This window comes from Toxotes jaculatrix, chromosome 2, assembly GCF_017976425.1.
Source record: "Toxotes jaculatrix isolate fToxJac2 chromosome 2, fToxJac2.pri, whole genome shotgun sequence".
NCBI lineage: Eukaryota > Metazoa > Chordata > Actinopteri > Toxotidae > Toxotes > Toxotes jaculatrix.
Genome location: NC_054395.1, coordinates 29041094 through 29062396, shown reverse-complemented (window position 1 = coordinate 29062396; position 21303 = coordinate 29041094). Strand labels below are relative to the sequence as shown.

At 45.2% G+C, this 21303-nt stretch overlaps 1 protein-coding gene across 1 annotated transcript in view; it reads right to left on the bottom strand.

The window, feature by feature from the left end:
- The window catches only part of lama5 (laminin, alpha 5), a 73983-nt gene that overhangs the window by 3648 nt on the left and 49032 nt on the right, over positions 1-21303 (bottom strand). The window contains exons 23-72 of the mRNA XM_041061451.1: positions 20676-20814; positions 19729-19871; positions 19424-19527; positions 18844-18997; positions 18579-18742; positions 18056-18164; positions 17854-17951; positions 17541-17754; positions 17200-17326; positions 16883-17022; positions 16316-16431; positions 16012-16223; positions 15542-15743; positions 13630-13774; positions 13404-13544; positions 13078-13239; positions 11402-11509; positions 11016-11099; positions 10635-10865; positions 10201-10314; positions 9966-10096; positions 9772-9852; positions 9370-9584; positions 9074-9174; positions 8766-8949; positions 8445-8585; positions 8191-8342; positions 7982-8092; positions 7530-7641; positions 7157-7330; positions 6757-6953; positions 6547-6663; positions 6294-6448; positions 5931-6060; positions 5717-5819; positions 5441-5554; positions 5043-5225; positions 4781-4923; positions 4478-4657; positions 4049-4188; positions 3567-3723; positions 3003-3136; positions 2654-2819; positions 2302-2430; positions 1895-2046; positions 1511-1643; positions 1159-1302; positions 839-969; positions 514-678; positions 113-245 (exon numbers count right to left, since the gene is read on the bottom strand). Coding sequence (XP_040917385.1) covers positions 113-245; positions 514-678; positions 839-969; positions 1159-1302; positions 1511-1643; positions 1895-2046; positions 2302-2430; positions 2654-2819; positions 3003-3136; positions 3567-3723; positions 4049-4188; positions 4478-4657; positions 4781-4923; positions 5043-5225; positions 5441-5554; positions 5717-5819; positions 5931-6060; positions 6294-6448; positions 6547-6663; positions 6757-6953; positions 7157-7330; positions 7530-7641; positions 7982-8092; positions 8191-8342; positions 8445-8585; positions 8766-8949; positions 9074-9174; positions 9370-9584; positions 9772-9852; positions 9966-10096; positions 10201-10314; positions 10635-10865; positions 11016-11099; positions 11402-11509; positions 13078-13239; positions 13404-13544; positions 13630-13774; positions 15542-15743; positions 16012-16223; positions 16316-16431; positions 16883-17022; positions 17200-17326; positions 17541-17754; positions 17854-17951; positions 18056-18164; positions 18579-18742; positions 18844-18997; positions 19424-19527; positions 19729-19871; positions 20676-20814 — 7215 coding nt within the window. The remainder of the gene's footprint in view (positions 1-112; positions 246-513; positions 679-838; positions 970-1158; positions 1303-1510; positions 1644-1894; positions 2047-2301; positions 2431-2653; positions 2820-3002; positions 3137-3566; positions 3724-4048; positions 4189-4477; positions 4658-4780; positions 4924-5042; positions 5226-5440; positions 5555-5716; positions 5820-5930; positions 6061-6293; positions 6449-6546; positions 6664-6756; positions 6954-7156; positions 7331-7529; positions 7642-7981; positions 8093-8190; positions 8343-8444; positions 8586-8765; positions 8950-9073; positions 9175-9369; positions 9585-9771; positions 9853-9965; positions 10097-10200; positions 10315-10634; positions 10866-11015; positions 11100-11401; positions 11510-13077; positions 13240-13403; positions 13545-13629; positions 13775-15541; positions 15744-16011; positions 16224-16315; positions 16432-16882; positions 17023-17199; positions 17327-17540; positions 17755-17853; positions 17952-18055; positions 18165-18578; positions 18743-18843; positions 18998-19423; positions 19528-19728; positions 19872-20675; positions 20815-21303) is intronic.

Below are 21303 nucleotides of genomic sequence, written 5' to 3'. Positions count from 1 at the left end.
TTCAGTTTATTCCTTGGCATCAGTTGTTTGTGTTTGCATCTTGAGTTTATTTTTTTATTTTGGGGAAAAGCAGAATTTCTGTGTGTGTGTGTGTGTGTGAGTGTGTGTGTACCTTGGGTTTGTTGCTGTGTTTGGGCTGGGCAGCAACAATCTGCTGAGGTTTTTTGGCAGCGGGACAATCCAGAGGGACGTTGACGTTTTCTTTAACTTTCAGCAGATTCAAAACCGTCTGAGGACTCGTTTCCCTGGAGACAAGAAACAATCACATTTTAAAGCTGAGCTCAATATAAACTCATCAGCAGATAGTAAAATACTAGTGATTAACTCTCTGACAGCTCAAATCTCCCAGTTTAGCTGCTGTTTAATGAAAAATAATATTACAACAACTGACAAACGTATTCCGTCTTTTGGGATAAAACTGGAGTTAGAAACTTCTCCTGTTTATGACTCCTCCCTGTGTTTGATGACATTACATTGCAGTTTTAAACTGAGCTGTGTTGCCGTCTCTCTCACCTCTTGATGAAAACGTTGCTGATACATCCGGTGAGGTTTGCTGAGGTTTCGTCGGGCATTCCTCCCAGGAAGGTGCTGCCCGCTGAGGTCAGCCTGCCCACCCTGCTGTTCAATGAGATACCCCCGTTCGGTTTCTCCGGCACGTCGTCCATGTACAGGCGCATCCTGGAGTGATGAGGAGTGAGAATACAGTTTGAATGCACAGTTTAAAATGTGCATGCTGGTTCTCTACAACAAGATTTGTACCAAAACTGGATTTTTGTATGTTGATATTTAAAAAGACACTGAGAGGTGATCTCAGTGTGCTCGGGCACAGTCATCCTACTCATTGATGTTGTTGTAGAATGCGACGTAGTGGCTGTTATCATCATTGTACGTCTTCTGTGTCCTAATCTCAGTGTTGCCAGCCCTCACCACCACATGGCCCTCATCTAAAAACACCTGACACACTCCTTCCTGTAAACAAACAACAGCCACAGACAACATGTAAGAGGGTGACACCAAAGCAGGACAGGAGTAGAAGTAGTATATACATAAAAAACTTTCTGAGAAGAAGGAAAAAAAGACAGCAGCTGTTTAGTCTAAAGTAACAAAAAGGTAAAATAAAAGTTTAAGGGAACAGAAGGTGTTGGGGGTTCGTCCCACCTGATCACGGTGGTAGAACATGAGTCCGTTCTTCTTGTCGGTTCTGAAGCTGAAGCTGGCGTAGAAGTTGTCCCTGAGGCTGGGGACGTTGGTCAGACCCAAATCCAGGTAGCTCTGACCAGAGAAATAAGCCTCACGAGCCACCTGCATGAACACACACGACCGGTGGAGACTTTTATTTACCATAAATATCAAAACAAAGATAAAAGTAGGAACTATCTGAACTGAGATTGTTTAAGCGAGTGCCAACAGTGGGCACCGGCACCTCCAAATATACAATTAAACACCATGGAAACAAAAACTGCATTTACTCCTTCTTATACAAGCTGGACGATGAAGCACTTTTTCTTACCAACAGGTCGCTGTCACAGCCGAAGCTGACTCCAGAGCTCTTCGTCCTCTTCAGGTCGATGTGAGAGTTCAGGGCCTTCACGTTCCTGAAACAGGCCTTCACAGAGCCCTGCTTTGAAAACATAGACTTCAACCTGAAAAGAGAGCCACAGAATGAAGCAGCCTGTCAGAGAGCTCCGTAAAAGCATTTCTACATTTAAAGTGGATGCTAACGCGTCAGTAAACAGCTGCCGACTTCACCACATCCAACAGCTATGGAGAAACATTAGCATCCATAAGCATTGTAAGCCCAGTCACCAACTCTGATGGTCTGCGGGAAACAAGGCTGAGGATTTTTGTTGATTATAAACAACAAACTCTGTGTGACAGGGTGTGTCCCACTTACTTCTCAGGCATCTTGTCCTGTGGTACTCCTCCCAGGTAATAGCTGCCGGTGAATGAAGGGATGTCCTCTGTGAACTGCTGGCTGTAGACGACGGCACGGTTGTTCCTCACCACAATGCGGTTCTGGGGCCCACGCAGGATGATAATCTCCAGCTAGTTTAAAAACAACAAACCACACATCAAAACCAAAACTTGTGTTCTCATTGTAAACAATTTTTTTTAAATCCAGCCAACAGGCAGTATGTGGAGGATAATGCTGGGGATAAACTAGGTATAGTACAATTAAAATAATTTCTAACATGACTTAGTAAAGTGGCACAAAATAAGGAAATCCTAGCTGCTTTAAACTACAGCATGTAAGGTGGACAGACGGACAGACGGACAGACAGAAAGACTAGACAGACTTACAGTTTTGGGGTCAGCGTCACTGATCTTCAGGGAATCTGAATTTTTAGGCTCGAATTCGATCAGGGTGCCATTAAAATCAGTGAAAGCCTTCAGTGTGCCCTCAAGCACGGCCAGACACAGGAACTGATTCTGTGTTTAAAAAAAAAAAAAAAACATCTGATCATTATCAGATACACAACCAAAAGCTAAACAGACAGTTTGATAAGGAGCCTGTAAATGTGTTTCATCATCAGACGGTCAATTTACTGAACAATGATTTAATTAAAGATAAATACTAAACAATAAAAAAATATTGAATATTGAATGAATGAATGAGCGATATAACAAATGAGTGAGTGAGTGAGGTCTTTACCCCGTTTTGCAGCAGCAGCAGTACTCCTTTGTGTGAGAGCAGCTTGACTTCCTGTTCAAAGCGCTGCATGCGAGCTGGCTCCTCAGGGAAGGTGACCTCAGCGAAGCCAGTACCGTCAAAATACGCCGCGTCATTCACCCAGGCCTGAGTCAGCACTGGCTTGGACCTGTTTTGGGCGTTTTTATTCCAGGATGAGTCACACAGTGGAAAACAAATGGCAAATATTTACTGATATAAAGATTTTTGTTGTTTTGAGACCAAAAAAAAAAGCAAACAAGGAAGACAAGGGGCAACATGAAGGACTTCAGCTAAATTAATTCAGTGACAAGTTGACTCTGTGTGCACCGACCTGCCACAAGGTTTGTCCGCTGTGGTGTTGAGATTGAAGATGCTTTCGAAGTTGTACAGACTGAGCACCTCCTCGTTCAGTGTATCCAGCTCGATACAGCCCTTAAAGTTAGGCAGAATCAGCGGGGCAGGGGGCTAAAAAAAGAAAAGAAAAAGAAAATACAGATAAAGAACCTGAGAGCTGGATACTGATGATATTTGCATGCACACAGTCCCAAACCCTCTGAATCTCCACTTAACAAAATGTTGTTTCCTGTAGTGGAAAGTAATGAAGTAAATCAAGTATTATACCTCAGTCAAATTTCGAGGTACTTGAGTTTTTCCAGTTCATGGTATTTTATAATTTTAGGCCACAACATTTCAGAGGGAAATATTGAACTTATGAATATGAAGCATTATTACACATTAAAGGAGCAGCGTGTGCTTACAGTCTCTGTAGCTGCTCAGACCTGCTCAAGTAATTAGATTAATCAATAACTAAAACAACTGTTAGTGGTTTATTTTATGGCTTCTAATTATCTCATTGAGCAAGAGCAAACATGCACATCATCTTCGACGCTCTTACTGTGAAAGTACTTGGGTATCCTCCCACGTAGAAGACCGTGTCGTCCATGGCGAGGTTGAGCAGCCCCTGATCTCCCCCGGCTTCCACATGGGCTTTGATGATTCGTTGGTTCCCTTCAGCCTCTGAGGACATGGACATTTGACCGAACTGGAGAATCCTGCATTCAGACAGACAGAAAAGTAGATATGCATCAAAAATAAAGGACAAGATAAATGGGAACACACACGTGGAAGATAATCACATGTGTGAAAGCAGTTATGAAGGCCAAACGACAGACATGTAAACAGCAGCGTACGTGGGTTTCACAGACCTTTGAGGCCTGATACTAACAGGATATTTTTGCCTACAGCCAATATAACAGCTTTCGTATTTAATTATTTCTTTTCTGCATAAATGTCATGGAACAGCATTTATTGCTACACTGGACACTTAAAATGTCAGTTACACTGGTTTAGTTATAACACACATAACACACATCTCACCTCTCCAGCACTACACTGTTGAAGTTTCCATCAGACTTAACGTCCTCAGTCATCTGCACGTCAGCGGTTTGTCCTCCAACGTTAAAGTACCAACGCAGTCGCTTCCCGTCCAGCGCCATGCCCAGGAACTCCTTACTGGACTACAAATACCACAGACACAGGAATGGGACTACAAAACCCATACAGCTCTGAGCCCCCAAATCCGTGCACAGGAACTCCGTACCTGGTGTTAATCACTTTGGAAAAGTGTGTACCACATGAATGTACTGATGAATGTGTTACGTGGCGTTCAGAGTGGCACAGGGATCTTAAGTAAAGTTAAAAATATACTTAATAAAAAGTAAATCTATAGGAATAAAACATGATGATAACAAAATACATATAAAATAAAATAAAATGGGGCCTCCATGTTGCCGTGGAGATGCTTACATCCTTGTTGCCGAGGTAGAAGACAAACTGCTGGGTGTTGTTGCCCTGCCGCCTCGCCCGCGCCGCCTCCGGTAGAGTGATGTACAACTTGAGGGAGGTGTAGGCAGCCAGGTCGGCCAGGTTAGGTGGCGTACGAACCTGGATGCCAGACAAACCGTTGAACTTCACCGGCACGCTAACCTGGATGGGAGAAAGAGGATGAGAGGAGGCAATGAAAAAAAAAAACATCAGAGGCTGCTGGAAGAAAAGGGGTTTCACTCACAACTTCTTCTTTTTATTTTTCTTTTTTAATTTAATGTGCACCTTGCTGGCTGCGTTGCGCGCCTGCTGTATGAGCTGCCGGATGCGGTTGATGTTCTCAGAGATGTTTGGCATCTGGATGGAGTGATTCTGCAGCTGATCCAACTTCGTTAGCAGCGTAGGGATAGCGTTGCCCAGCTCGTGCACTACAGAGACGGGGAAAGAGAGGGAGTCCATTTTTAAGTTTGCTAATAACTTAATGGTTTGTTCTTGTGAATGTTTGCTGTTACGTTTCATCTCTTAGCACACATTCACAAGCTCCTACCCGACTTGTTGGCCTCCATCAGAGCCTTGTTGATGTCGTCGTTGGTGACGTTGGCGTCTCCGTAGGCCTGCTTCCACTGGTCCAGCTGCTCTTTGATGGGGCGCAGGGCATTGCTGATGTTGGTGGCCGAGGTGTTCGCCAGGTCCGCCACTCGCTTTGCCTCGTCGATCTCCTGACTCACATCTGCTCACAGACAAAGTGAAAATACAACATACAAATACTGAAAAACATATTATTAAATGACATAAATTTAATTCTGCATGAGAAACGTCTGATCCTGGTTCGGAGCATTTCTCTAGCTCTTGCTCCTCTTGTGTCTGAATGTACTTTTCATTAAGCTGCTTCAGACAAAGCTTCTGCTCATTATCTGAATTGTGATTTCTGATGAATGTGCATACTTGTGGTGAGGTTGAGGCTGTTCTGGATTGTCTCCAGGTCCTTCATCAGTTGAACCTGTTTGGTTTTGGTATCATTCAGCCGCTTCTGAGCTTCTTCCAGCTGCGGCTTCAGGTCTGTGCAGCAGAAACACAAACAGGACACATCACCTGCTGAAACATCCAAACTCTTCCAAACTGAAGATTAAAGTGATGCTTTCACTTCATTTCATGACATCCTTCATGTAAATCTCCTGAATGAAGATAGTGATGTAGCGTGATGTAACGATGTGTGGTTACCGTTGTTGAGTTCATCATTTAGCTTTTCCACTTCGTCCTTCAGCTCCACGCTGTGGTTCCTCAGAGAATCAGCGGTCTGACCCAGGTCCTTGTCCTTCACGTCCTACAACACGCAAACCATTATTACAACAAATCAAACCAGCTGTTCGGGTTCTGTCAATTTACGTATTTGTGTGAGCTAAAACAGATATAAGAATAAACGTGTGTCTCGGACCTGCAAAGCGGCGTCAGCAGCCTTGTCGGCCATGTTGGCGGCCTCCTCTGCCTCCTTGATACTGTTAATAATCTTGTTGTAGGCTTGTGTTACATCAATAATTCCGTCCTTCTTAGTTTCTGCAACCAAACTGCAGACACACAAAGACAATAACGAGATGTTTTTTTAATTCATGATAGAAAGTAAAATTTGTATGTAAGATTATTAAAATCTTAAATCTTCTCCTGTACTAATTTATGACTTTATTTACTTGGTCAGGTTTCTCACCACAGTGTTCAGCAGCGATGCTTGTTTGTCTGCCTCGTCTAACAGACTAACTAACTTAATATGCGGCTGTAGCTAAGTAGCAAACAAGTGTCTCACCTGGACAGGTTCATGGCTAAAGTGTTGAGCAGCTCAGCATGTTTCTCGGCCTCCTCCACCAGGGGGATCTTGGACTCGGCCCGAGCAAAGTCCTGCACTTTCTTTGCCAGCGGCGTCCTGGCGCCATCCAGCTGAGCCGCCAACCGCTCGTACTCCTGAAAAATCACACATTTAAAATGGCATTTCTGCCTGCCCAGAGATGTCGACAGAATTTTAACCACATGTTCAAACCCGTGTTTTTGTTTGCTCTGACCTCTTTGGAGTCCTGCAGCATGGACAGCACATCGTTGACCTGGGCTACGTCATCTTCAGCCATGTTTAACTGGTCGTTCACCTCCTTCTGCTTGGACAGCAGGTCTTCTATGCTCCTCTGGGCAGGAGACAGAGACAAAATAATGTCAAATTCACTTTTGTTCACTGTCTTCGGCTCTCCATTTGCTGTTCATGATGATTTGTAGCTCACCTTGTTGTCCTCCAGTGTTTTCTCATTAACACTGTTGAGTTCTGCTGCTCTGGCGGTGTTGTTCATGGCTTCATTCAGGGCGTCTCGCAGGTCCATCATGTCAGAGTGGAAGCGGTCCAAGCGGTCTCTGATGGCCTTGGCCAAGTCGTTGTTGTCTTCCTGACGACTTGCCAGCTCCTTGTTAACACGATCCAACACTAGCAGAGGAACAAGTGAGACACAGAGGCCGGTTTTAAGGACGCGATCACACCAGCGGCTCAAGTTTACTTCTTTTGTTTGAATCGTTGTGGAACAATGGAGTTTCTGCCAGTTTGCACAGGGTTAGTTTAGTTAATTTTCAATAGCAAATCACATTGGAATATTTTAAACATGCTACATGTACATATGTGGATAAACATACATTTTTCCGCCTCTGTCTTTTCTTTGTCGGCCAGTTTCTTTTGTCCCACGCAGCTCCTGAACCTCATCTCCCTCAGCATGGCCTGCACCTCCCTCAGCTTCCTCTCCCGTTCCTCGCCGTCCTGCTCGGCCTCTGTGTCATTCAGTGACGACCTGTTCGCCATCAGCATGATGTCTATGGAAAAGTGAAAGCATCACAAGAAAAGCAATTAGTCAACTTGTTTGTAGTTTTTGTGGGACAGGACAGTAACATGTGAACAGTCCTGTCCTATGATGCAGCAAACAAGGACCAGACTGACTGGAATTCATATTTTGTATTATATTGTGTTGTTAGTGTTATAAAATCAATTTCTGATTAATTTCCATACAAATACCATTTATTTCGGCGGTCAGGTTTTTGATGAACGTGATCAGATCCTGAGCTCTCTGGTGTGTGTTAGTGGTGCTGTTCTGCAGGCCGCCGACCCTGTCGGTCATCTGTGCTGCCTGGAAACACAAAAACATCCCTGTAAGCTCTCAATATATAACACTGAAAACAAGCAGATCTGAAATGGAGTAAAAACTGGAAAATGTTAATTATAGTATAATGTAGTTACAGTAATTTGACTGATCAATCAAAAACAATTTTTATGGCAGTTTTCTTGCTTTTCTACCAGGAATTTAAACCTTTCATGTGCTAAGAAAAGTAGCTGTGAGCAATGTGGATAAAATTAATATCCCAGTAATTATTAAATGCTGTGCTGATATTGTGCTTGATAAAACACCGATTAGTGTGTTTATTTAGTGTATGTAAGTGTGTGTGTGCTGGCATCATCCGTGATCACACCTTGTCCTGCAGCACATTAATATCATCATTGATATTCAAGATCTCAGCATCCAGCATGTCGGCCCGACTCCTGCTCTCATCCAGGGTGCTGTTGTAGTTCTCTATGGCTCGCTAGAATCAAGGGAGATTTACTTTAATTAATACCTGCTTGCAACATGGCATCAACAGCACAGCCGTCTTACAGTCGTACAGCGTGTGCGAACACTCACAGTGATGTCCTCCACAGACTTGTTGAGACTGTGCAGCTGAGCCCAGGCCATGGAGCTGGCGTTGAGGCTGCTCAGCTGAGCGGCGGCTGAGCGGAAGTCGTCCTCCATCTTTTCCAGATCCTCCAGCAGGACGATGACACAGCTGTCACACGCTGCACAGGAAGATCAGAGACACTTAAACTTCAGCAGCTTTGAAGAAATCAATCTGTCCTCCTTGGAAGCAGCGTGTGTGTGTGTGTGTGTGTTTTACTTACTTTCACAGTGAACGCCACGTCGATCCTCCACAGCAACACTATATTTTTGTGCGCAGGTGTCGCACTGTTTTCCCGTCATCCCGTCGGGACAGCGGCACTCTCCTGTCCGCGGGTCACAGCGACCTCCCCGACAGTCGCACCCTGAAACGGGAGAGAAATTTTAAACAAAGCTACAAAAATTATGAAAAAAAATGTTGAATGTGCCTGCTGCTTAGTGTGTATCCAAGATCATCACTGAAAACCACTGAGGTGACACAAAAACTACATCCTGCCGCTGCATTACTCAGTAAATGTGTCTCCACATCTCACACATTCACTCACTCTTGCATCCATTAGGTCCGTAGTCCCAGAATCCAGGGGAACACTGTCGGCAGCTTGGCCCATTGACTCCAGGCTGACAGGCACACTGACCACTCTGAGGGTCACATGGCTGCACAAGAGCCGCGGAGGCTTCGCAGTCACACTGACGGCAGCCAGAGCACGAGTCGAAGCCGAACGAGCCCTCCTGAAAAAGAAACGGAACAGAAGCTGAAAGGTTCCTCCCAGGAAAGAAGAAGACGGTCACAATTTAAAGCTGCAGCTGTGTGAAATCAGACCGTGTTTCCATTCTGTAGCTGTGCAGCTCTCACCTCACAGCGCTCGCAGTGCAATCCAGTTACTCCTGGTTTACAGCGACACTGTCCAGTGTGAGGGTCACATGACTGAGTGCCACATGGAGAACAGTTGCATTCTGTGTAACATAAACATAAACACGTAACCCATCACTCTGAAAGTGGTTTACTAAATCGAGCAGCGTCCTCACTTCTGATATCATCACCGTCCTCTGTTCTTTGCTTTACTGAAGCTTTGACCGTGAAACTGAACAAAACCTAATTAGATCACGTGAACACATAAATGCATCTGACGAGGCTAAAGCTGGACTCACTGGTGCAGTTTTTGGCAGTGATGGCGTCGCCGTAGTAACCAGGAGCGCATATGTCACAGTGAGGCCCGGCTGTGTTGTGCATGCAGCTCAGACACTCTCCAGTCAGCGGGTGACAGTCGGTGAACAGCATGTTGGGGTCGGTGTTGCCGTGGCAATGGCACGGCTGGCACCGGCTGCCAAGCACCATGGGGTTGCCGTAGAAACCGGGGGCACACCTGTTTAAGACGCCTCATGGTTAGAGACATGTAGCTGCAGCAAAGCGTTGATGTAAACGTGAAAGAAAAAAAAGGTTCAACACGTCTGCGCCAAACAGAAAATCTGGACCTACTGTGTTTGTGTTTGTGTTTGTGTGTGTGTGTGTTGTTCAGAACAAACCCATTCTGTGCTGAGGAGGTTGTTTACCTTTCACAGTTTGGTCCAGCGTAACCTGGCATGCACAGACACTGCATCCTGTCGGTCTTCTGCACGCAGCCCTCAGCAAAACTACAGACAGAGAGACACATATGGCTCAGTGAGAGCTCAGCACACTGCCACTGACAGATACTGCCAGATTACTAAATGGTAACGAGAGTCAGAGAGAAAACAGAGAGGCTGACTTGTTGGATGGGACCCTCAGCGGGCAGGGACAACTGGAACATGACACTGCCTGTCCGTCGAGACTGTTGTTGCCAAGGAAACCCCCCTGACACTTCTCGCAGTGGTCGCCGGCTGTGTTATGCTGACAGTTCTGATGGACAGGGAGACAAACAGACGGTGACTAATCCGTTAAAAAAAACTAAAATCAAAACTAGAGGTCAAACAAGGACGGGACTTATGATTGATGATCCTCACCAAACAGATTCCAGACCCGTCCAGGCACTGGTCAGAGTGTCCGTGACAGTTACAGGGAACACATTTCCCCAGGAACAGGCCGATCGTGTCTCTGTAGTAACCAGGAGCACATTTCTACAGAGGAAAGAGAGAAACATCGAACTGTGGGACACATATGGAGGCCTGCAACCGACTACCTACTGATTTTAATTTTGAGACTGATGATTAATCTGTTGTTTACTGTCTTGAGTCATTTAAAGCCACATTATAATTTCCTACAGCTGACACCTCCGGATTGTTTTGTTCTAAACACACGTTTGACAGGTGAAACCACAGAATTGGCAAAGTTGCTTAAAAAAATGTAACAAAAATAAAAACAAACAAATAAAACAAATGTGACCAAAAACCTTAACAGTAACGAGAAAACCACCCCAACACTCGATCTGGGTCCTCACCTGACACGAGTCTCCCAGGTAGTTTGCAGGACACATGCAGATCTCCACGTTGTTGGCATGGCGACCGGTGGGCAGGCTCTCAGCGCCCTCCAGCACGGCACCGCGGAGCGACACGGAGTGGGCCGACTGGGAGTGGAGGGCTCGGATCTGCAGAGATTCCAGACCGACCAGGACCATCATCAGCTCCTCCCGGGACACGGAGTTACCGGTCTGAGCGTGACGGAAACTTCCCTGTGAAGAAGGAGGGAAGGAGGGAGGGGGAGGAGGAATAAAGGTGATCAAAAATCACGACAACAATAATTTGGAAAAAGGGCAAATCCGAGTCTGCGAGCAGCTCGTGTAGTTTCAAAAACCCGGGACTGTATGTAAAGGTGACTTTACCTCGACCATGTGAACTATTCCCAGGTGAGGCTCTTCAGGCGAGGGGTACTCTCTCTCCATGAACACCAGGGTCATCTGGTTACCCTGCACGAAGAAGACACAGAGGAAAGACTTTTAAAAGAGTGTGTGTGGTTGTGTGTAATAGAGTGTGTGTATGCTGTTTCATATTGTTTCATATGAGACATGGTTTTGGCAGGTAAAAGATTTTTTTTTTTTCTTTGTGAATTTCTTTGTGTGTTCATGCATGTATGTGCCTGTGTGTGTTTGTGCGTTGTGATTCCGGCACAGGAAGAGGTTTGTGTGTGTGTGTGTGTGTGTGTGTGTGGTTTGAATGTGAATCTGGGTGATAGTGATGTGACGCGCGTGGGTTTGTGTTCGTTTTGCACCTTGAGAATGATGTCAGGCCTGGAGGCTTCGGCAGGCAGAGACAACACATCGCCTCTCATGGTCTGAGTGTGGAGACGATACCTCAGATAACCTCCGTACGATGAGACCTGGAGGACAGAAAAGACGAAAAAACAAACAGGAAAATGAAGAAAAAGAGACGGAGAGGAATGAATCAGAACATAAAGACTGAAGAAAGAAACCAGACAGACACAGGCCTTTAATCTCACTGCATCTTAATCCAGACAACAATGGATTATATTCAGACTGTGGAGTCTGACAGAAACAGGATCCGAGGCCTGCGTTCTGTCCATGAAAGATAAAATGTCTGTATTCCTGTGGTCACCATGGTTGAAGTTGGTTTATGGAGCGTAACAGGACTGAGTCTGGGATCTAAGCCTGCAGACTGATGCTGGTTGAATCACACACAGATGAAAGTTTTTGATTCAGATGCTCAAACGAAACTCTCATCTGTACTCAAACGCCCCGTCTGAGCCTCTGGATCAGTGATGTGGGCGATGTCTGTGTGCGTAATGTAGGTGTGTGCTGCGTAGTGTGGGTGTAACTTTGTCCTAATGTGTGTCCCTACATGTCTTATTATCAGAATATCAGAACTTGTTGTATACAGGTGAGTCTGAGTCTCTGAACGGTTGATACATACACCAGATACTCCCAACATCCATGATTTGATTGGGACGTTTGTTGTTATACCCTTCTCTCTGTCTCTCTCTCTCTCTGTCTCTCTCTCTTGTGTCCTGTCTCTCTGCTGTCAACTGTTTTACTTTTAGAGATAAAATGTGAACCAGCAGCTGATTAGCTTATCTTATCTTAGCTTAGCTTAGCTTAGCACAGAGACAGAGGACAAATAACCTGGATTTATCTGGGGGTAAAAGAACAAAACAAAAAATGTTTTGTAGGACGTCAAATTTTTCAGGCAAGTTTCTTCTGGCTTTCTGTTTTTGACCCCTGGAGCAACTTGCTTTTCAAATTCTTCTCCACAGACCACAAACACTTCTCCTTTTGTTTTTGTCTCATTGATCGTGAAGAGTTTTATGGCTTTTTGCACACCAGGAGCCTCAAGCTGAGATGCACTCGACTCCAAGCAGGAAAATGATGATGAACTCCTTGATATTCATAACAAACATCCTCAGTCAAGCTTCACTAAATAAATACAGATTGACAGATAAACAGAAACCACCTCCACTTGTTTTACAAGCGTTTGATGAAGGTAAAGAGCCACTTAAGGCTTAGCAGCTTTCAACAAAAGATTCCAACAAGTCTTTTTTGCCTGGTCACGCCTCACTTGTTATTACTATAATCTGTGTAACGTTGTCTGAGAGCCAGTGTATTTAAAAACAGAAAAAAAAGGTCATTGTTTTCACTGATTTCTGCAGAACAAAAATTCTTTCCAGATGCAGAGAAAGTTTCCACAAAGTTTTCTACAAATATATTTACCATATATTTACCAAATATGCACATATATTTACTAATATTTGCTCTGAGCTAATCTAGAAAATTGAGATTATCTCAAGAACTTTTGTTTTTGTGAATCTCCCTGTATTCGACACCTGGTCAAAGTAAATCCATCATGGCTGTCAGCAGACATCGTAGTAAACCCAAAGTAACGCCCAGAATACATGTACACTTTCCCATCACCTCTAAAGTTCTAAAGTCTTACCTTGTCACCCAGGTAAGTCTTTGGTGCGTGCCAGTGCAGATCCTGGTAGACATCAGGCACGTCACTGAGGTCTGCCTCTACAAGGTCCTGACCAGGATACACTGTCACTGGCACCTCCTGTCTGTCTGCTCCCAGCAGGACCCAGCCCTCCATGTCCATGATCTACAGGAAAGGGGAATGAATGACAGCAAAAATCCAACAGGAGTCAACATATAGCATAGTTTCAGCAGAGCAAACGTCCTCTTGGGATTTGGATCAACACCAGTTTATTGCTCTTCATTCAGCACAAAGCTGATCTGTGCGGCTTATTTAAGCAGCTCGAGTACCTCGGTACGTCTTTTGTCAGAGCTGCGACAGCGGTCGGTGGCTCCGAAGCAGAAGCAGCTGGTGCAGCCTTTCGGGTTGGTTGGATCCAAGTGGAACGTACCAACTCTGCACTGATCACAGCGAGAGCCCTGGACGTTCTCCTACAGGTGGAAGACAAACGGCAGGTGAGGACACACTGTGGGTTCAAAGGGATGTGTGTGTGTGTGTGTGTGTGTGTTGTCCCACCTTGCAGAGACACTGTCCTGTGAAGGAGTCACACACTTCCTCCTCGGTTCCCGCCTCGTTGCAGTCACATGGCTGGCAGTTGGGGTAACCATAGAAACCAGGGGCGCAGCGGTCGCACTGACGGCCGACGATGTTGTTCTTACATCTGGAAAAAAATAATGAACATTTGTTAGTGGGTGAAAATCAACCTGTTCAGGTCTGTTAATCAAATGCAAAACACTCATCAGTCAGTAATCAGTGGACGTATTTCTCTGAATGTAAACACAGGTTACAAACTTTGACCTCTGACCTTCACGGACTGGAAAGGACCTAAATGTTGCCTACGAGGAAAAGTTTATTGCACCTCATTACCGATCACAAATGACTGATCACAAAACACAATACAATGACAAATGTTCTGACATGTTCCACAGATACACTGACTGCAGGGTATGTACAACCTTTGTATGTGAGTGTAAACAGTATATGTGTGTGTTTATGTGAGTGTTAACGCCAGGTGCTGGGATCTTTAATGATGGAAGCCTTTAGGCAGAGAAATATTTTCAGTTTTACATCCTCGTCTTGTTAAGACAGAGCTGACACATTCCTGCGTGTGTGTGTGTGTGTGTGTGAGTGTGTGTGTGTGTGTGTTCATAAGAAAGGCACGGGACTGATTTAAGAAATGCCTTAATGCTAACGACAAGGCAAAAGACAGGTTTGAAGAGGAAAGCATGTGTCATGTGACACTGGCATCTGATTATGATACGTGAGAGAAGCGCTCTCACCTCACTGAACATTATGGAAGATGATGAAATGTGTAAATATGCTTCAGTCTCAGTTTAAAGACAGTTTAACTTAAAGAAACGGTTCAACACTTTCAAAAACACGTTCATTTTTATGACATATTCAACTACGGGGCTAGAGCCAGCATGTGATTAGCCTCAATAAGCATGAAGCAGCCACTAGGCTGCTTCGTGATCTCTGGGCAGAGCCAGGTGAGTTGTTTCCCAGTGTTTCCAGCCTTTATGCTAGGTGAAGCTAACTGCCAGCTGATTCTAGCTCCATGTGTTAACCATCTATGTCATGTAAACAACACAAATAAGCATATTTCCAAAAATGGTGACTATTCCTTTAAATGTAAGTGTTTAACATAGCTGTTTGTCCCTGGGTTGGATTGAAAAAGTTTTTCCAGTTTGATAGTTGGAGGAAAAGAAAAATGTCAGCTCAGTGAATATTGCATTCATCCAATCAGGTGTAAGAATGTTTTCACATCGAAATCTTAGCAAAGACCATTTATCCTTGGCGGACCAATGAGGGATAACTGTGTGTGATTAGTGTTTAAGTAAAGCTGCAAAACTGCATCAAATGGGGCAGTTATCATGACACAAAAACTGAAAGAGGATTAACCGAGGCAGACGGATAAGGACGAGGACAGACAGCTGCTGTGCTGCTGGCAGACTTCAGGGGAACCAGGCCTGACTGAAGGCTCATGTTTTAAAACCTGCAGGTTCCACAAAACACAGACAAGAGTTGGCAAGTACAGCTGGCCAAACATACAGGCAATCAACCCTGTGTTTGAATCAGAGCCAGGATCATGTCAGGAGAAAAAAAAACGGGCGAACAATCACTGCCTTTTTAGGCTTTTACAAACACGGGCCTGACATCTGAGAGCTGAACGTGCCAAATCAAAAATCTATCAAAAAATCTATCGCACAGTGGAGGCAGCGTGGGGAGCAGAGGATGATTTATGGATTCTGAACCGAATAAAAGCCCTTCACCGAGAGGAAATGAGAAGAAACCGAATTTATTGATCTGATTCTTTCCGAGAGGGAAGCTGGGTCTGCTTCTGACACTGAGCCAGAGACGATGTGCCTGAGGTGCATCAGCAATAATCAGTCATCATGTCCATGTCCTCCGCGTCCTCATGTCCTACCTGCACTGTCCGCTGAGCGTGTCGCAGCTGACGTCGCGGGAGATGATGCCGGGCAGAGAGCAGTTGCAGACCTCGCACCCCACCACTGGGTGGCAGCCGAACGTCTGGGGCTCACACTGGGTGCACTCGGGCCGCACAGTCCTTGGAGGGCAGATACAATCACCGGTCACAGGTTCACATAACCTCGTACCACAGTTACAGGCTGCAGGGGAGAGCAGAGGAGAAACAGAAAAAGACAAACTCCATTAAAAGAGAAACTGTGTTGTTTTCTTCCTCAAAAACAGAAAGGATGGAGAAAAAAGAGAGAACAAATCCAGAAATTTCTGTCATCATAACATATTACAGATGCTAAGAGGTCTGTGAATCATTCTCTATGATATCAGTATGAAAAAAATATTGGGGTCAAAGGCTGAAAAGTTGTGTGTGCCAACTGTGCCACCAGGTATTGATAAAGACAACCAGAAACTCACGTCTGCAGTTGGGGAATCCCCAGTAGCCCGTGGCGCACATGGAACAGTCTCGGCCAATCACATTTGGTCTGCAGCGGCACTGACCGCCGAACGTCTCGCAGGTGTCGCTCTCAGCTCCGACCTCATGACACGCACACGGCATCGCCCCGTTGTTGAAGAAGGCCGACAGAGACACCGCCGAGCTGAGGCAGAACTTAGAGGCGGTGGCGGGACTGCAGGAAGAAAAAAGATTTACAACGGCTCATTAAACTGAAACTGTCTGTGTCTGTGGCACATACTGAACTTCTCCTGCTAAGATACTGACTTGATGTAGAAGCTGTTTTGGCCACAGCTGCTGATAAAGTCATAAGATTTGTCCAGAGGCTCCTCGTTCAGGTAACTGGAGCTGTAGCTCGTCTGAGGCACAACCAGCACATAATCCTGGAAAGACACAGCACAAACATTCTTCATCTGGATACTGGTCACACCACAGGATTAGAGCTTTCAGAAAATAACCTGAGTTCTTTTTTTCCTGCTGCATTCATCTAATGTAAAATTAAACAATTTTCATTGGTGATTCTGTGATCGAATCTCTGAAATGACAACGTGACGTGTTAAGTGTGAAATATATGACATTAGCTGAAAGATAAGTGAAATGTTTCAAAGGCTAATGCACTGTCATCATTTGTCCCACAGGGTCTGAACACAATAACAGCACCAGAGAAATGGAAGCATCAACAAAAATGTACAAGAGATGTAAAAGTATTTATTGTGGGACAACGTGAAAATATCCTGGTATAAGTATAATGACCTTACAGAAGAGACTTCAGAATAAAAGTACCCAAATGAAGAACAGAGAGGGAAAGGTGATGAACGAGGCAGGAAACCTTACCAGCCACAGTGTCTTTCCTGCAGGTATTTGCACTGTGATGAAGATCTCGTGGTCTGTTACATCCAGAATGATCTTATTTTCAGAGATCAGGACGTTACGGCAGCCGTAAGCGTGGGGACAGAAGGAGGCGTTGGTGTGTCCTAAAGCACACGGAGTGAAGTAAAATTTATTAAATGTGTTCTTCAAACGCTGAAATCAAAGGTTTCTCTAGAGTTGGTGAAGATTAGTCTAACTTTCCAGAGTTTAATTTGCTTTTCACAGCAGATTTTTGGCTGATGGCAGATTCTATATCTCCAATACGCAGTGCGTGCTCTTACCCTGCCAGATTCGTCCTCCGTTAATGTAGACCTGCACGGGATAGGTGGGGTGGACAGGCTGGTGATAGTGGAGGATGAAGACGTAATGCCCCAGGGTGTGGACACGAGTCGAGAACACTGCTGCATTCTGGGTAAGGCGGATGATGAAGGAAAAGATGGGGGAAAAAAAGACAGACGATGAAAGAAGAGAAAGATTTGATTTGATTACTTACTCCTGTAACTGAAGCTCAGTGTGATAAACTGATCTTCTTCTGAGCTTCTACCAACTAAATGCAAAAAAAAAGAAGCTGCAGAACTGGAAGGTCAACCAACTAACTCTCATCCTCCATCAGCACTCGTACCTGCAGGGAGTCCAGTCGGATGTGGTCGTTGTTATCGGCTCCGTGGGGAGGTCGGTCTCCTCTGCCCCAGGCCGGCTCATCGCTCTGGTGGAAGGGCAGAGGAGGAGCTTCTGCAGGGGAGGCCAGGATGGGCTCCTGCATGGAGGAGCTCTGGCCGTCCTTCAAGACCAGCGAGTCTGACGGGGTCTGGAAGCGCGAGGGGGCGCAGGAGGAACTGTGGAAAGACAGACAACAAGAGGACGGTTTACATGGATTTTGTTTGATTTATGTGGCAGATTTTATATTTATGAACACTTATCTTATGTTACTCTACCTGTCAGGTGAAAACTGTCCGTGAGTGCTGATGCAGTGGACTTTAGGTTCAACGTACTCCATGGTAAACTGGTCTTTAGGCACCAGGTACAGTTTGTGCTGCAGACAAAGAAGAAACACACAGTTTGTGTGTTTGTTTTTTAACAGAAGTGCTGAAAGGATCCATCAGTCAACTCAAAATCAGACGGTTAATGAATTCTCACCAGGAAGAAGCTGGCACGGTCGGAGGAGAGCTGGACCTCGGTGTCAGCGGGCAGAGAGAAGACAGCCACTCTGTTCTGTGCATCGATGGCCACGACACGACACAGGAAGCTATACACACACACACACACACAGTGATTAAGAGCTGTTGACAGACTTGATGAAGCACACACAGTAACAGTAAACTGTAAACCACCTGAGTCCACAGTAAAAAACACGCAGCCACATTAAATACAGTCTCCTCTTTTACAAAGGACGACAGACAGTTTGCATCCTCCTGCCAAACACTCACCTCTGCATCTGTGCATGTGTCCATTTCTTACTTAGGGTGTACATCCATTTTTTGCCACTTATTCTACAAAATGCCCCCCACCCAACATGTTTAAAAAAAATACCATCATCCGTAATCTAACCATATTTCTTTTAGTATTTCCATAAAAAGCCCTGAGGAGCTGCTGGTAGAAGAAACTTTAGAAGACCACAGAAGTAAGTACTTTTGGGAAAATACTGAGATCAGCCTCGTACCTGTATTTGCAGTGCAGCAGGGTGACACGGTGCTGGTGTGTTCGTGATCCCGGCATGTTAACGGTGACAGACAAAGTTTGTGGCAGCTCTTCTTCACTGGAATATTCCACCACCAGGACGTAATCACCTGCAGACGGCAGCCGCCCCTGCAGCTCGACGCTGATCTGAGTTTGGACATGAAAGCATAAAACTGGTGTGTCACAGAAAAGTCTGAATGGCTCAGTGTACACGTTACACAAACATTTCCTAATTCTCCTTCTCTTACATCGTAGCCGCTGCAGACGGCCATGTCAGGGTGCCGCGGGGTGACCTTCTCAGTGGGGCAGGGGCGTGGCAGGTGGTTGTCATTGCGGCAGCTGGCATCGTTACCGGAGATGGAGGGAAAGGAGTCCAGGGAGAGATACCTGTACAGCAGACAGCTAGAGAGAGAGACAGAGAGAGCTTAGGGAGGACAGACAGACTAAAAGCCAAAGTTATCATGTGTTTTCACAAATATAAAGACTGAATGTCCTCAGAAGGACAGGAAGGTAAGATTCTGACTCTGAGGATATTTTCAGGCTCTTTGCATCTTTGTGGGGGAAGTTTCCAGGAAAGAACTTAGACAGAATTAGACTTTGACTCAGAACTCCACCGAGAACAACGAGTTTAAAACCTGTTTCACAGGCTGCTGCCTGTAGCTTCAAATTCAATTCAGCCTATTTCCCAGTGTATCAAACTATTCCTCAAATAAACACATTCAATGCATCATAGAGTGCTAGCTAGACATATAAACACATACTGAGCTGTACTTTTCTGCCACTAACTGATTTTTATTATTTTATTTTGAAGTATCTGTATTTATTTACTTCTGGTTGGCGTCGGGTACAGAGCCATAGGTGCAGGGTTCGGTGACTCTGATCTGCAGGATGGGAGCTTCGTAGTAGGCACTGGGCAGCAGGACTAAATAATCCTGAGGGTAAAACCCAGAGTTAAACACACACAGTGTAAATTTCACAGTGAAAACACAAACGTGTTGATTTGTTTATGGGGGTTTTGGTGAATAATAACATTCTGGTCTTTATCTCAACAAAACATGACAATGCATTCCTTCCTGTTCAAGGCCAAAGTGTTTCTGTACACGCACAAAAACAAGTGTGTGTGTGTGTCTCACCAGTAGGATTCCCTCAGCCTCAATAACCACAGTCCAGGTTCCCGGGTTCAGGACAAACGGCTCCACAAAGTTATTCTGGGGAACGTTGACAAACGTGGGCTCCACACTCGGAGCAAAGACGATCTGTTTGGACTGCTCTGAACCTGGGAAACAAATACACACACACACACCACAAACAACACACAACGCTGTTAGATATTAAAGCTGAAATACGATCAAAAGAGAGAATAAGTGAATAATGTTGAATAAAAAATGTGAAAATTAGGAAACATAACCTAAATTAACAGCAATGAAACTAAATAAAAACAGTTTGAGGAAAAAATAGAACAAAATTTTTACAATTTCCGTGTAACCAGGGGACTGACAACACACACAAACACTCCCACGTTTATTCTTCTGGTGTTTTGTTCAGGCTCAAAGTCAAACACGTTCATACTCATACTCTCTTGTGATTGGTGGAGACCTACCTCTGCGGTTCACCTGATAGGCTGTGATTTTACCGTTGGAGGTGGCGCCCTCAGAGTTTACATATCTGAGGATGAAACGAGTCAGATAGACGTCTGCCTCGCTCACATAAACCTGAAGCTTCACTGCGGTCTACAGGGTCGGGGGCCACAAGGGATCAGCGGGAGAAAAGGAAGGAGCAGGGGGGAGAAGAGGAAGTGTGGAGGACAGAGGACATGAATCCTTAAGTCTTATATTCTTGAACTCTGCACTGATCTGTGGCCCCGAAGGTGAGAGGAGAAAGAGCTTCCTGAGCGAGAGCAGAGGCCGCCACCAACAGCCGCTCAAAACCAGGATGTGCAGTTATCACACCAGCATTCACTGCACTGTACATGAGTTAAAGGGAGGGATGGAGGGAATAAGAAAGGACAGAAGAATGTCCCTCTTCCATCAAAAGGCCAGAAAGAGGAGAAGCAGCGTCATAGTCCCAGCGTCGCACTTACAGTTACCACAGTGGAAGTTCCTGCCGTCCTCTATGACCGACACCCTGCCCCAAACATCCGAACCCCCCCAGTTGGCGTAACGCAGCACCACATGGAAAAGGTCCGGAGAGCTCACTGACACCGACACAAACACCTTGGACTGCCCAGGGACCAGTGAGCAAGGCAGCAGGAAGGATTAGGACACAAGACAGAGAGAAAAAGCAGAGCAAGGGATGGAGGGTGGGGGGGCAAGGAAGAATGAAGGAGGGATGACAGTGGAGAAAACACCAACACAGAGAGAAACCATCACCTTCACCACCAAAAGCAAACCAGCAGCCACTTTAACCCCCAAATACAACCCAACACACTTCTCTTTGGATTTTCACCTCTCAGCACAAACAGCTGTAGCTGTAGCTACTAACTGGAAAAGTCTACTTAAGCCTTTTACAGATTCTTCATTTCATTAACAAAAATAAAAACTTGTGAACTTCAGAGGTTTATGTGCTGAGATGTAACTTCACCAAAGAGAAATGTCCCTCTAAATGTCCACATTCAGCCATGGAGCAAGCTGCTTACGTCATGCAGGAGGAGCATAAACGATGGGCCACAGTCACAAAAACCTCTGCACCATGACGCGTTAAAAACAAAC